This window comes from Lepeophtheirus salmonis, chromosome 8 (assembly GCF_016086655.4).
Source record: "Lepeophtheirus salmonis chromosome 8, UVic_Lsal_1.4, whole genome shotgun sequence".
NCBI classification, from domain to species: domain Eukaryota; kingdom Metazoa; phylum Arthropoda; class Copepoda; order Siphonostomatoida; family Caligidae; genus Lepeophtheirus; species Lepeophtheirus salmonis.
In genome coordinates this window covers 5,874,016-5,890,345 of record NC_052138.2, presented here as the reverse complement: position 1 = coordinate 5,890,345, position 16,330 = coordinate 5,874,016, and the positions used below count along the sequence as shown (strand labels likewise).

At 30.3% G+C, this 16,330-nt stretch overlaps 1 protein-coding gene across 1 annotated transcript in view; it reads left to right on the top strand.

Moving 5' to 3' along the window:
- The first annotated feature begins 6,895 nt into the window (after positions 1 to 6,895).
- The window catches only part of GABA-B-R2 (gamma-aminobutyric acid type B receptor subunit 2), a 335,226-nt gene continuing 325,791 nt past the window's right edge, over positions 6,896 to 16,330 (top strand). Inside the window, exon 1 of the mRNA XM_071890371.1 lies at positions 6,896 to 7,590. Within this exon, the coding sequence (XP_071746472.1) occupies positions 7,327 to 7,590 (264 nt within the window). The 5' untranslated portion in view covers positions 6,896 to 7,326. The remainder of the gene's footprint in view (positions 7,591 to 16,330) is intronic.

Below are 16,330 nucleotides of genomic sequence, written 5' to 3'. Positions count from 1 at the left end.
CATAAATCCAAATTTAATGTTTTTATTATAAGAATAAAAAGTTATATTTTTCAAAACACCAAACTCAATTTAGTAATATTATTTAAGAGAAGGTGTTATTTTTTCTACAAATCTTATATTTATACGTGTATTTTTGGCATATTAATTCATATTTACGCAAGGAAAATGGATAAAAATGTTATTATAATACTAAAATTAATTGAAATAATTTTTAATATGGTCCAACTTTTTATTATGTAATTAAATTTATTATATTTTTAGGGCTTTGTTTTAGTCTACATACTTTTGGTGGATAAATATTAACAGACTGAAAAATATATTTACAGTTCAACATCTATTAGTCTTGATCTACATACAATATTATATATAATACTAGCTAAGGATTACCCGGCGTTGCTCGGGCTAAGGAGGGAGAGAGAAAGGACATTGAAAATGGGCAAATTAATTAAGAAAATTAAATAAATGTTCAGAAAATACTTCTATATACTAATAATTATAATATAAATGTTGCGTGGTTGTCGAAAAAGATCTTGATAACTCTAATTATGTTTCTGTTGGATTTTTCAGACTATATCAATCCGTTTAAGTAAGGTAATTTACGTCTCATCATAGCAACTATCTCCCCCCCCCCTTCCTTCCCCCCAAAAAAAAAAAAGAAATCTCTTATTATTGGCTCTAGTAACCTTTGTATTATTATTATGAATATAAAAATTTATTATGTGGTATAAACTTCAAATAACATACAATCATCTAAAAAATTGTCTACATTTTCTACTTACTTCAAAAAATCCAAAAAAATTCGAAAAATTAAATATTAAAAATTTTTTGCACTAATTTTGCAACAAAAATAGTTGATAGCATTTATTGGAATTTAAAAAAAATGTCTTTTAAACTTCAAAAACCTACCAATATTTTTTCGGTACTTACAAAAACAAAAAAGTTATGAAGAATAATGTTGTCGAAAAAATACCCCTTGATACTGATTCATTTTTGCAAATATTGAAAAAATTATTTAGCAAAATGTTCTGGAAAGTGAAAATATTTCATGAAAAAATTTAATTTTCAAATTATATGTCCAAAATGTATTGTTTTGTTGCATTTCTTTTAAAAATATTGAAAATTGGCGTTTGATGAAAAAATGGGGGAAAAAAGAAAGATAAAATTATAAAATTGTACAGAAAATCACAGATATTTCAGTTAAACATCAATTTTTATTTGTCAAATTTATATGCAAACCAATCTCCAGACAATTTCTACAAACTTTATTTGATTTACTAATCCCATATTTCATTGGAAGTTCTTTTTTTTGCACCTGAAATAAACTAAATTGCAATTTTCACCGATTTCTTTTTTTGCCCATAACTTTTTTGATTTTGAATGAATGTAAAAAACGTAGTTATTCGTATAGTTGTTGTTTGAAACTCCAATCTCTTTTTGAATAATAACTCAAACCCCAATCTAGTCTCCATGAACTGCAAAAAACGGTTTTTGTGTTTTGGGCATAGGATAAGTCCCCCTCATATGAAAAAAAAAAACGACACCCCCGTTTTAGCACGTCCGAGCTAAAAGTGGGATCCATACAAAATCTCAACCCCTAGGTCCAAAGGTGTTGGAACCTATATAGGACATCTACACACACACACACAATCTCTCTTTTATATATATAGATATGTAGAGTTGTATAAAATATCGTAATTTGAATATGGTAACCCTGTTACTTTGAATAATGTTAGATAACAAAACAGCTTTGCTGACATGATGTTATATTACAAATCTTACTCCTTATCCATAGAGTGGGGACATACACTTTGCTGTAGCATATAGAAAGGTAATCCGCACTGGTGTCAGTGCTGAGATGACTGCAGATAGCGTTGACATCTCCATCCTGACGACTTCTGATAACATTAAGAAGTCAATTAGATCCTCTTACAGCCAGGAAGAACCTTACTCTTCTGCAGCAATAATATAAGTGACTTTTAATCTGCATCCATGTAGCCCTCCTTCATCTCTGACAGTAACTCCCTGGAGTTTGAAGCTTAGATTGTTTGGAAAAAAATGACTACTTTACCTCTCATCTTCCATATTTGAAAACAGTTGGTGTTGCCATTACAGAAGGGTAGTACTACGCGTATGGACACATCGTCAATAGCTGCCATTTATTTCACCCTGTGTTGAGGCTGTTGTTGCGTATGAATAATGGCTCACGACATTTAAAAAGTCAATGCAAAGTTCGATAGATGTCACTAGTGGCACGGTTCGAAGTTATGTTTAGTATCCTATCCAAAAAGAGTCCATAGTTTGCTTTGATAATAACTTAATCTACCCTGTTCTACTATATCTTTTTTTTAAGAGTAACCATTTGATTACTTAGTACTAAGGTATTATGTTCTTAATAATTAAATAGAACTCTTTTTATTTGAATAAAATATGAACTAGAAAGCATTGAAAACTTCTTGTTACTCAACTTTACAATAATATTTTTAAATTTTCTAATGTTGTTGTCATTATTTTTAAATTATTAAGAAGGGAACATTTAAGTGTAAAGTAATATTTTTTGCATGTACTCATGAAAAACTGATTGTGACAACGATGGTTTGCTCAGGAGTAATAAGTGAAATTCCTTGTTGGACTTAGAGTAGAATCTAGGATCGATATTTGAGTAATGACGGCCTATATATCCACACTCAAGGATGGAAATATTAATATTCATATTAATTTGAATAAATCTTAACTCCAAAGCATTAGGATATATAGATCAGCATCCGTCCATCCATCATTTCCTTTCCAACAAATTCATATTTTGCCATTCGGAGGATATTTAATCCAAACGAATTCTGATCCTCTCTTTTACTTTATTGATCTCCTCCCTGTGTGCCACACTCGGTTGATCTCAGTTTCTTTAATGGAAGGATGGTTCATTTAGAAGAGGCCCCTTCATATCAATGTCAAAGATAGTGACTTCAGAACTTGTCAATCATCGTTTCTGATCCCAAAATACATCAATTCTTCCAGGTCTTCTAATGTGTGGAACAAATTAATATTTTTCTAAAGTAATTTATCTGTTGAGGGTATTTGGGTTTTCTGAACGATTAAGAAAGATAGTGGATACAATATACCAAAATATTTTATCACTTAATGGACCCAACGAGCTAATTTCGTGAAAATATGGGACTTGAGATATTTTTAAAAGATTTTTTTATTCCCTTTGATAGAAAGAACCTATCAGGTGGGCTAAGTATGGTTAGAGTTACTCAAGATGAAACTGGAGGAAAATACTTGAATAAAATGAACTGTAAAGGCATATTTAAGTTCTTCCCAATCACAAAAGGACATGGCTATCTTTTGGTATTGATACAAAATGGAATTAATAGTGAAATATAAAAATAAAAACTATGAACAATGAAGCGCCAAGAACCTGTGGATGGGAATGCAAGACTTGATGAAATGACGAATTCATCAATTAGAAGATGACTAGATTTTATAAGCGATATTTTTAATAAAAATATTTTTCATGGTATTAGTAAGAATTTTTATAGAATTACTGATTGCAGAAAACGATACAAAACATTTCTAAAGGTTAATTGACAGAAACACAGAACGACTACAATTAAAACCCAAGCCAAAAGATGTGATGAGGACCCTCCAGAATGCAGGGTTTGATTTTTCCTTATACTGATTAAAATATCCAATTATTACGAGCAATTTCTTTTTTGGTAGTACTGAGGCAATGTCTATAGAAAAAAGGATTTGCTTCTTTTGTGAGAAGAATATAGAAACATCCCCTTGAGTGTAAAAGAATGAGTAATATATTGGGCCGCTTAACCCAGTATTTTTTTAAAAAAATCATTTTGATTATAAGATAATATATAAAAAGAACCGAAATTTTTCCAAACTCTCAAGGTTATTGTGTTCATTTTCGATTATGTTATTTTTAAATACTGGCAGGTCATAGTTTATAAAAATATTATATTGGATAGAAGCATTGGGAATTAAAAACACGTGTCCGTTGCCAACTATAAAAAACTCGAAAATAATTAATAATGAATCACTTCTTAATTACTAAATTGATTATCATTGATTTATATCTACAAATAAATAAATAAATCGTTTTTTTAGAAGAAAATAATTAAAAATAAAACAAAATCATATGATTGTTTTAGTATTTTTTGGACAATACATATTATGAATTTAGAACATTAAATATATTATGTATAATATTAATGCATTTGAAGCTCATAGAGACGGATAACAACCATTCAGATTTGTTGCAAAGTTATGATTGTATGTTATTGTTGTACGTATTGTGAAATTGAGGATTGACATAGGAACCATTTTTGTCTATATCCTTGTTTATTTCCACCTCATCCTACCCCCTTTCTACAGCTCATTGTAGCTCATCTAATAAAACGTCATGACAGATAAGAGGCGTTCCTTCAAAACATTTTTCAAATTGAAAGGGTACCTAGATTTGAATTTTCGTTTATATTTATTTAAGATACCTAAAATTCTCTTGATTAGAATCATTAATAATAAATGTAAGGTTTTCTTTGACTTAGACTAGCATTGAGGATTTACATCTGATAAACTTCACTCCATATGTCCTTACTATATAAAAAGTAGGATCTGGGATAATTTCCTTTCTCTCATAGTTCCTATTAAAAACTACAGCATTCAAAAAAGCTACATTACAAGATATAAACATCAAACTATTTATAAAAGACATTAAAATGTATCATAAATAATGTGATATCAAAAATTTGTATTTAAAAATAATGAAAATTAAATCATCCAGACATGGAAAGCAATGGAAAAAATATGATGTTAATTTACGAATCAGTAATATTTTTTAAAACTTTTGAATACTTTATTTTATTTCTTTGACTTTTATATGTTGAAAATCATAAGTAGTAAATAGACGATGTCTGTTTTTTCAAAAGTTTACTAAAATATCGAGCTCTCTTTCAAAGACTTTTTTTAAATATATTGGTATCTTAATCTAATTGTAACTGGCAGGGTAAATTATGTATTAAGGTTTTCTTGGTTTCTGCTGGCTTTCATGGTTTTCTCAGCTGTGCAACATGATAGTTGTACTACTGGGGTTACTTTAGCCAGGGATACAGTAAGTGGGCCACAGTTTCAATGATGCATTGGTAGAGGCAGCAAGTTTTGCTGCTTCCTTCAGTGCACCACACTTATAAAATATATATGATGTTTGATTTCGATAACATAGCCTTCTTTATTTTGATGCAGTAAATTGATTTTGAGGGATATTGTTAGCACTGATTGTATTTTTGGAGAGACTTAGTCTAGTGAACCGAGAATGGCTATTTTAGGATGTTCTTAGTATATTTACTGTAAAATAAATTTAAGACATCATTTAGGAAATAAGGTTTCCTGCCTCCAGTTTTTTTACTCATTCAATCCCGTTATTTGGTACGCTTTATAGAACTACAACACAAGTCATATTACAAACAACTCCAAAACAAGGCCAACTGCTTTGTCACATACATCTCATATACCAGCTATATAAAATATATTGACGCGACTAAGTAAAGATATCTTGGCATCAAAATTTAAGAATACTATTGCAAGGTTCACTAAACATAAATTAACAAAAGACTCTTTATAGGATTACAAGAATGGTTTAAGACCACTGTGAAGTGTGTGAACTTCTGGAGGACTCCTTCATAGAGTTTTTCTATTTGATTAGTCCTCACTCTCTTTACTACGGACGAACCGGTGAACAAAAATGCCAGGTTTTATAAAAAGAAAGTCATATTTGACAACCTACTTATGTTCGGAAAATACATGAAGATTCCGTGAAGATGTGCTTCAAGAGGGTTCTCCAAGTTAATAGAATTATTAAGAATATAAAAAGATTTGATCCTTCTTTTTTTTTTTTGTCTTCCACCTACGTTTAATATTGCTTTGAAAACAGTGCCGTAAAATCCAGATTTTAATTTTATCAATGGAAGCATTATAAAAAAAAACCCGAGGAATCTTTTTCAAGAGGAGGATCCAACGTTTCTGATCCATTGAGAATGAACATGTTGTCGAGAGCTAGGGAAGCTCTTCCAAAACCCCTTCACAAGTTAAAAGGAGAAATTATTCCGCTACAGGATGGTGAATTCTTCATTATTCACCAGTAAATCTTTGAAAGACAAAAAGTTGAAAAATTGCCCTCTCTCTCTGTAGCTTGGAAGAGAAAACCTCTATCTGATAATTTTACGAATGTACGAAGGTAAGGTAGGTGGTAATCATGACTGTGGAGCTCTTGGAGGCTTCGTTTCAAACGTTGTTCGCCAAAACTGATTGGTTGGTGATGCCATGCCCTTCTTTGAAAAATCGAACTCATCACTTCAAAAGTCCTATTTATTCTCAATTTGGCATATTCAAGTAAGTTCATGATGCCTGCAAGCCTCGATAAGTTAGTCAAAAAATAAGATTATCTATAGAAGAACTTTGGAGTAAAGGGAACCCTTGTTTTATCTACAAAAAATCAAGCTATAATTATATAGTTTTGTTTTTTTAAAGAAATAGTATTCAGTTGTGTGTTTTTAGTTATATTTCTTCTCGTATGTTTGAAAGTGTTTCATTTTTGAAGTTATGAAATAAATTATTGTTGATTGAAAAAAAAAAAAAACTTTAAAATTTATCACGCCTTTATCTTAATATTTTCAAACTACCTTCATCATATACATATATATATATATATATATAACCCCAGCATTGAATCCCCCTTTCTTACCATCTCTTCATCCCCTCTACTCGTCCTCTCCTTCTCATATGGAATATTTCCCCCCTTCGTTTTCTCCTTTCAACCTTCTCTCTCATTTTTATCCAACGACGGATATATTTTTTTTGTTTTCCCTCTTTTCAAGCGGAAATATTTTTTATATACTTAGTTCCTTAAGAAAAGGCTCCGTTTTGGTGTTTGTCTCTAAATATAAATAATATATGCGATTATTAATCGGATATTCATGTGATTGACTCCTTTGCAGTTTTTTTTCGTTTTTTCTTTTTTTTCTTTCATTTTTTGCATCTTTTGTATGTCATATTTTATATTGACATAATATGTGCCTATGAAAATACAGAAGTCAATTTTCCATAACACATGTTGACTCCTCATTTGTGACTATACCTTCACTACAGCATGGATGGAGACCAAGAAAGCTTCCCAATCTTCATGGAATAGACTACAAGGGATTTGATGGGCAACGAGTAAATTCTAAATGGTCAATTTTACTCCAGAATCAGTCATGAGTTGGAGAATAACCTTGTAAAGGTTATATGTAACTGTTTTACGTATACAAACCAACAGCCAGAATGCAAAGGAATTTAGTTTTTAGTTACTTTGTGCTCCTGCAGTTTGTCAACTCCTACTACACAGGAGGAGGTGTTGGAAGTCATCATCGGAGCAAAAAGAAGGACATTTATCTTGCAGGATTCTTTCCAATGACGCAAGGGACGGCAGAAGGTGCCATTGGGATTGGTGTTAAGCCTGCTGTTGAATTAGCTATTCAGCATATTAACGAATCTCCAGATGTATTAAGGGGATATCGACTCCACATGTACTATAATGATACCAAGGTAGGGCACAGCTTTTAATTTTAATTTTACATAGATAGTAATTGTGGCCAGTCAACAAAAAAACAATCTTGAGTTTATATCAAAAATTATTTATAAATTTTTACTCAATTATCGTCTTTAAATTTAAATTTCTAAGAGAAGTTGAAATATACAAAAATATTAGTTACAGTTTAAAGCATTTATTCGACTTAATTTGGCCTCGTTAAGTCCCTTCAAATATAATCTATAATTTTATTAAATTAAAACAAATAACTTTTGCAAACTGTATGAGTAATTTATGTTATCTTTAAGGAGTTAATTTATTAATATATTGACACCAAGACAGGAAAATAATATATCATCAACACAAAGACATGCTAGAATGACTTTTCTTAATGTTTTAGTCTCGGTTACATTCGTATATTCACATTTTGATTATTTAATATAGTTCATTTGCATCAACAAGTATTTATAATTATTTCTATAGAGACTCTTCTTATTGAATTTAAAAAAGAAAAAATGCATTATCGAAATTATAGGATAATAAATTGATATATTATTTTATTTGAAAGGATTAATATTTGGCCGAACTAACCTTTTCCTAAGTTAAATGTCAGACTGTGGGTAATGTCCAGCCTATCAAAATTATTTAATAACAGTAATCAAATATAAAAGCTTAAAAAATCACAATTTTTTTTTTATTTGCTTGAAGTTACACATTAGATGTTTGTATAATTAGCCTATTTTAATAGCCAGACAGACTTGCACTACCGAGTAATATAGGAAAGGGTGAATCAATCGATTCTAATTGTTTCTACCGTTGCTAGGTAATAGCCTTCTCTTTAAAACTCTTTTAATTTGCAACGCTAAGCAAACATCGAATCGATAGAAACTTTGAAATAGGTACTTTTGATGACCAAATAGATTTGATCAAAAACTTGATCAAAGTGTTGTATACTTTAGGCAGATTAATTTATTTTTAAATAATGCTCATGTTGCTGGACTACAAAATTGAGTTGATTCACCTATAATTTAATGATGAATTGAAGAACATGTCCAAGCTTTTAACTCACCTTCTGTTCAAGAATTCTGGATTGGATTGCTTCCTAATTTTGAGCTTCTACAACAAGAGGGTCTTGGGTATTGTGAAATGCTTGATTCAGCATGGCTGCACGAGTCTGTTTAATGAATTAAATACAATTAAAATTAAAGTCGATGTTTTATTAGTGTGTCACACGTGCTGACATCTTCAACTCATTTTGGCTAATATCCAAAAACCATTGACAACCCTTCCCAAACTATAGTTAACATTCATGTCTATCTCAACTTATATCCAAAATTTGAATACAAGGTATATAATTGAACTGCCTATAAAATATTGGATTGTATGTATATATTGATAAAGTATGTAATTTCAATTATAAATAATTATATTTCCAATCCCACGTGTGATCTACATCTTCATAAATACATATTATTTTTCTAATAATGACTAAATATGTTTTATTTGAACTGACAGATTAATTATTATTGCTTCATCATTCAAATCTGACTATTTTTTTTTTTAATTGAATATTCAAGTAGTAGTCTTTCTAAATGTAATCTATCAGATCTGTGGATATTAAACTTAATGTTTGGGATAATTTAAGGTGTAATAAACATAAATCCATTATTTTTAATGGATTTATTCTTTTTCTATTAATTTATATTGCCTTAGCAATGAAAACAGTACTCACATGACGGTCGGACTCAGAAATTTATACTATTTTATTCACATTTTCGAGAATTGGCTTTTCGGAGCGTCGTATATCTTTGATATCAAAATTATCGGAATAGAATCCACGAACCCAAAATTATGCAGGATTGGTTGAATAGTATCAGGACAATAAACACTATTCATATTTTTAGCCGGCTGGCTCGGGTTTTCCTTGGTTTAAAAAAACAAACAAACAACAAAAAACCCCTGTAAAATATGGTGTACTTATTCTGGGTTCCATCTTTGACGACCGCTAAAAAAACTGGCTCGAGCAATCACAAAACTGCCCCCAAAGTTTTTTTAAGTACAAAATCTTTTTTAACTCCATCCAATGTAAGCCTATTGCAATTACACAGCGTGAGATACACATTACTAAAGCCATTTATTTGAAAAATTAAGAATTTGGTATACAACACATATGAATCTAACTTATTTATTTGAAAAAATGAGCAACTATCTTTTCTAAAAAAAGTATAAGATGAATAATAAAAAAGTTACAAATGACATTTACATAAGAAAGTTAACAAAATACTATTTTTCCTAAAATAGGTCATTTGAAGTCGATTATCGTTTGATAAAACTTGAAAATATACGATATTCAATTTGTTTTCGGAAAATTAAATATCTTTATTATTTACTGGAAATACATTACTCGTTTTGGATTTAAACATGAGATGCCCTTTTCCTTCAACATAGTTGTATATACCAGCACCTGAAAATAATTAATTTTATATGAAATTAATGTCTTTCTTATGGCATTTATATATTTTATAGTCATGCTTCAGATAAATGTTATTATTCTGATAATCTTTATGTAACAAGTCAAAATAATTCAAACTATATAATCAGTAATTATTTAACTCCTCACTATTTAAACAATTGGTCAGATAGCAAATATTTAACTCTTCATTACTTACTCATTAAATCCTAATGTGAGTGCTCTTCTGGATTGTATACCACCTGACATAAAGATGGATATAAATTATGTAACTTTAATTGCCCTCAGTGACTGTAACATAAAATACTTCATGATTGCAGAAAATGCATACTTTTGATCCGTTATATTTATCCTAGCAAATTAATAATCAAGGATTGTAATTGCTATGACAACTTCTTTTGAATAACCAACAGGATTTTTTAATATGGATTTTCTTTTAAACTAATCATCCGATTTTAATCAAAACTAATGCTTAATGAAAGCTAAATCAAGAAAACAATATTACTATCGTTCTCCTCCTGATGCGTAAATAGCTGACTCGGGATGACCAACAAAACTGTGGTAGATTTTGATGACAGTCTCCTCAAGCACGATCCTTGACATCAGCTTGGATTTTGTGTTGCAGTAGGATCTGTTGGTTTATCGCTAAACTAAGCCCCACATAAAGAAATCCATGGGGTCAAGTTACAAGTAGCTTTGAAAACCAGGTCAACGTTCCTTTTATAGTTTGGCCTCTTAACTGCAATATCTCAATCCACAGCTTAACATGATCCTGAAGAACATTGATGTACTCATTGGCATTGAACTTGAGACCAATGAGGGAAAAAATATGGCCATATATTTTTTCACCTCACGCCGTTCTTGCAGTCTGACCACATCTTGTGAACAGCACGTGTTGCTGTTGATTCATAATCCCCTCAAAATGTTTCCAGTTCCATTTACTGACTCTCCTAACAAAAGTCCTGAACTAGTTGAAGAAATTTGTAATCTCAACATTCTCTTGTCCGTTGTGGAGTGCAACGGAACTTCCCACGATTGTGGAATTAATATTTTGTTGATCGATGCCACTTTTTAAATTGACTTAAAACACTTCTGGCTATCCGCAAAAACTGTAAACAACGTCCTTCATGCGTATGCGCTCCAAGTTAGTTGTTAAACAACGGTCTATAGCTGCAAAGAGAATAATTTTGTTGATAATAACATGTATAATGTTAATAAATTTACAAACGATTTCCTTAGGAGCACCACTTTAGAAATTTGTCTTTATTATCAAAAAAAGATTACCTGCAAGAATTATCGCATTAATATGTGTTTAAGGATAAAAATTAATGCATTTCAGCATCGAAAACACAGGAGTTAAACTGTTTCACGATTGTTTTAAGCCTTTCAGTTTCAATAATCTTTGTATAGTTCTGTCTAGGAAATTGTTTTATACTAGAATAAAAATTGTGTTTTATGGAATAAAATTTCATATTCTATAAATAGAATGATGATTACAAAACGTGAAAATAAAATAATTTTATTTTTGTAGTAATTATGGACCTTAACGTCATAATGTTACTTGAGAGCACAATTTCGTAATTTTATTCGTTTCTTGGGGAATATTTCTTATAGATAAAATATTGCAAAAAGCAAAGTAATTGTTTTTATTTCTCCTATTATTAATTAATGAGAGAAAGAGTTAAGACGTGAAACTTTTGCCCTTAATTTTATATGACATTTTTATATTTGGTAATACAAAGAAAATGTCTATCTTCAGAACACAAACTTAATGCTTATTTGATTTTGAACTGCATTTACATCAGTTTCCCGCCACATAGACAATGGGACCGGTTTGATACGACGGCAATCATTTATTTCATGCATAGGGGGTTGTACTAAATTAGTGAAACATTCGTTTCAATGTACAAATATAAACAAATAAATGATTTGCACATAATTTTGTTTTAATGCACAAAATATAATATTAATCAAAATAAATATATTGAAACAATAGATCTTGAAAGTAATTGTGCATTTTTACCCAAAATAACTTTATCTTCTTTCCTCACCTGATTGAAGTCCCCTGGACTTAGCAATGTTGATGTAAGTAGATTTGTAGAAAGACTTGCGTTGTCTAAAGGTTAATGTTAATGGCTGAACTGAGGCTACTGGGATGATATCTCGGAGGAAATGCTGTGTGTCAGCCTTTGTAGTGCTGTTAAACAATTTGGGGCAGTGGGTCAGGCACATGGAGCCATTTATAATAAAATTTTGCAATGTTTCGCTATTGAAAATATTTGAAATCTTATTATTTTGACAGCCTCAATATAAAATGTAATTTACTAATTTAGAACAATTCTGTTTAGTTTCATTACGGTCGTTAAATGCGTTCTATTGCTTTTTACTCACAACAAATTCGATTTTTTTAAAAATTTCCTCTCCACTTTCCTTCTATATCTTAAGTTGCCTCAGTTAGCGTCTTTTAAGTTGCTTCCTTTCAGACATTCTTTAATTTTGAATACTTATAACTCATTCAATAATTAAGATAATAACCCCATCCAACTCTTCAATTAAATAAAAATAATTGCGTTTTTGTAAAAAAACAAAACACATTTATGATTTTAAGCGAGGATTGAGACGGTATAAGAAATTTACTGAATTTTGGAAAAATTACTCCACGGTTGTAAATTAAGAAAGTATATCACAGCTCATGATTTGATGAGTTCATCATTTTAATACTGATGTAGCTATACCAATACTATTAGATGGTAATTCTAGCAAAGTGTTGAAGGACAATTCTTATAAAATTACAAGAAAAGGAAAGTTGTCGTTTACCAACTTTCCTGATTGTCAATTAGCCTCAATCTTCTTCTATAGCATACAATATAAGACACTCCATCTTTATTTTACAAAATAAAAGCAGCTAAATATTATAAAAATCACCTTGTTACATTATAAAAGTACAAATATACAACAGGATGTAAACATTGTCACCATGACAATTTAAAGGATGTTTGAGAGGTGAGCAACTTAGCTGTCATAACGTGGCATAAAATTATCTGCAAGCAGCACAAGTTTCACTCTCTACCAATGGAGGATATGTGTAAGAATTACTCCGTTTTCGAGTACACACTGGTAGTTACACTTCGATATATTTTGATAATTATTATAAAACATGTCATGTTTGTATGTAAGAATAAAAAAAACCTTAAGGGAGCATGGAAATTGAGACAATTTGATTACTTTTAGAAGGAAAGTAGGTTGGCTGTGATTCGGTTAATTACATCAGCTGCAATTTGCTGTAGGAAGAAAAAAAATCCAACTACTAGAAAGGATATATATAGACATTGATTACTCGGTTGTCGATACAATATTTTCACCGATAACTTCAGAGCAAACCTTCATTCTTACTATCCGTTTTTCATGAGCACACACATACTCTAGATATTATTTTATAGGTTGGAGTTCACTTCTCAAGAGTTTAATAATAATTAATGCAGCTTTGGAAAATAAAATGCCTGTTCTGACTTCAAACTTAAAAAAGACGCTCCAGCCTGTACAGGCATGTATTATACTCAGGAGAGATATATGCTTTCTCCCGAAAAATGAATGTTTATCAATAACTGCTTTCGAAATAGATAAACACTGTTTATGTTGTTAACAAAAAAATTGGACTATAAAATGTGCTTAGAATTAACAATCTTAAATATACAAAAAGGAGACGTGGCCAATTTGACAAATAGTCCCTCTCCCTTTAACATAATTATAGTCGTATAAAATATGACATGCAGGCGTGCCTAACAAAGAGCAATCAAAATTTAACTTGATCATCTGGACAATTCTAAGCATTTTAAAGTGGAGAGCAGCTTAGCTGTCATGACGTTTTATTAGATCAGCTGCAAGCAACTGTGAGACGAAGAAAATAAACACAAATTTCACTCCCTATATAACAAGGACAAATACGTAGGAATTACTCCATTTTGATCCTGAATTCTACTCCGAGTCAAAAAAGGAATCACACATACACATACCCTTTGCAACAAATTCTTATTGTTACTCTAAGTTTTATATACATACCCGTAATAACATTATTCTTAGATACTCTCTTCTCATATATGAAAGAATAATCATAAGAGCTTTCGAAAAAAACACTTTTAAAGTTGTTGTAAGCAACCAAAATAGTGGGTTAAAAAAAGCTTAGGTTTTACAACTGTAAATATTTAATAAGTAGACAAATGCAGTCTGTCAACTATCCTCATCGATCCTCTTCTTAGGTTTATATATCCTTAGATTTAAAAAGACCTTTGAATAAATAATTGTTCCTTCCATCAAAAATTTACATATTTATTGGTATTCTTCAAGAGAATAAGGAACTTTATTCTTTTTTTAACTTCCATCGTCTTTCAATAATAATAATAATAAGGACAAAAACAAAATGAATATTGAAGAAAACGTCAGAATTTTTAATCTTCCCCTTACACACAGAGAGAAAGAGACTGGATGAAAAAGCTAGAGAATATTAAATATGGAATGAATATTTAATTTTAAATAATATGCAAAATCCTCTAAATAGTAATTTTATAAACGGACAAAATTCGAAACGAATTTTTTCTTTTTCTGTTTACACTAAATATATTTAGGTAACTTATTTATTCATATGTATTAAGAACGATATATGAATTGAGAAGTTAGACCGTCAACACAAAGCAAGCAGGAATGATTTTGCACAAAAGACTGACGAGTTATCGTCGATTTACCTATATTAATAAATTATTATAATGAATATTGAAGACGAATATTAAATGATTTACATTTGTTAACGTTTAACTTTTTATTGATTAGAGCTACCCAGGAAAAAATATAATTAATATTACTGTTCAGTACGGGGTTGTACCGTGGTTTGGTTTGTTTTTACCTATTAGATATGTGATATCCAATCCTTCTAAATAGTTTTTATGTTATATCATTGTGTATAAATAGGTTGAAACAAGTTCAGACATGAATGAATAAATCTAGAAAGTTAACGTGTACCTTCCTTGTATAAATATAAGCATAGATTTTACTTAACAAGTCATTCTGATGGACTAATTGTAGGGGCGTTTCCAAGGGATGGGAGGCCCCTCCCCCCCCAAAAAAATATAAATTAAGGCTTTTTACAAGAATTCTTTTTGGTTATTGGGGCAAATTATGTAGTAGACAAAAAATTTAATTTTTGAATTTTTTTCGAAAAAATTTAATTTATAGTACTAGGTATAGATTTTTGAAATTTAAAAAAAAAATAATATTTAAAATATTTTATTTGACGATATGGATTTATTAGTAGATCAGTTTTTTGTTTTTTTTATAATTTTGCAAAAATTTTAAAAGTGGTTTCAATTACCCAATTTGAACAAACTACAAGAATTTGAGATTCTTTTATTACTATGTATTTTATAGCATCAGTTTTATCTCTTTAGCATCCTTATTTGTGAAGTTATATTCTTTAAATCATTTGGAAAATTTCAATTTAAAAGAATGTTTTTTTGTATATTCAAAATATATTATTTACAATTTTTTTAAAAGGTATCATGTGAATCAAATTTTGGAACGTTTATTTTCAACCCGTAAATGCATGGCCGCGAGTGACTATATTTCTAAAAAAACTATGGAAAAGTGTATACAGGGTGTGAAAGCTATTTGTGCTGTGATAAGTTGTTTTTTTTAATCTCAATTTTTTCTCCAGCCAGTCATCAGATCAAAAAGGTAAAATCTTATTCGGAAAGTTTTATTGATATGGATTAATTTTATTTAATAAAGTCACCTCCAACCTCAATAATAGTAAAAAAAGTGGAGGCCACAAAGTGCAGCAGGATTTCACCACTTAGTCCCAAGTCAAATCGTAAAACTTGTTCTTGTTCCGAAAGTTAAGTTCACCTTAGGTGTTTCAAGGGGTTGGGTTGGTTCGTTGTTCGATTGCACCTAACACAAAAAAAAACCCTCAGATTAAGATACAGCAAGTGTGGAGGCCATAAGTGCAAGCAGGCCATCGCCACATGGTCCCTTGGCAAATACAGGAATTATTTCTTGATCCAACTTATTAGTTCGTCCTTGATGTTGCAGGGGGTTCGGTCGGTTCGTTGTTGGAATGTGCCCTAAACAAAAAAATATATCAGATTAAGATTCATCATATTTCAATGCCAAACATCCGGCAAGATTAAGTTGTCAAAATTGTCTTGGAGCCATTTGATACTTTTATTTTGCTATTAAACCAATTTAGAGAGCTCAAATACCACCTTACCACCTTGCAAATGAACGTCTCATTGAGT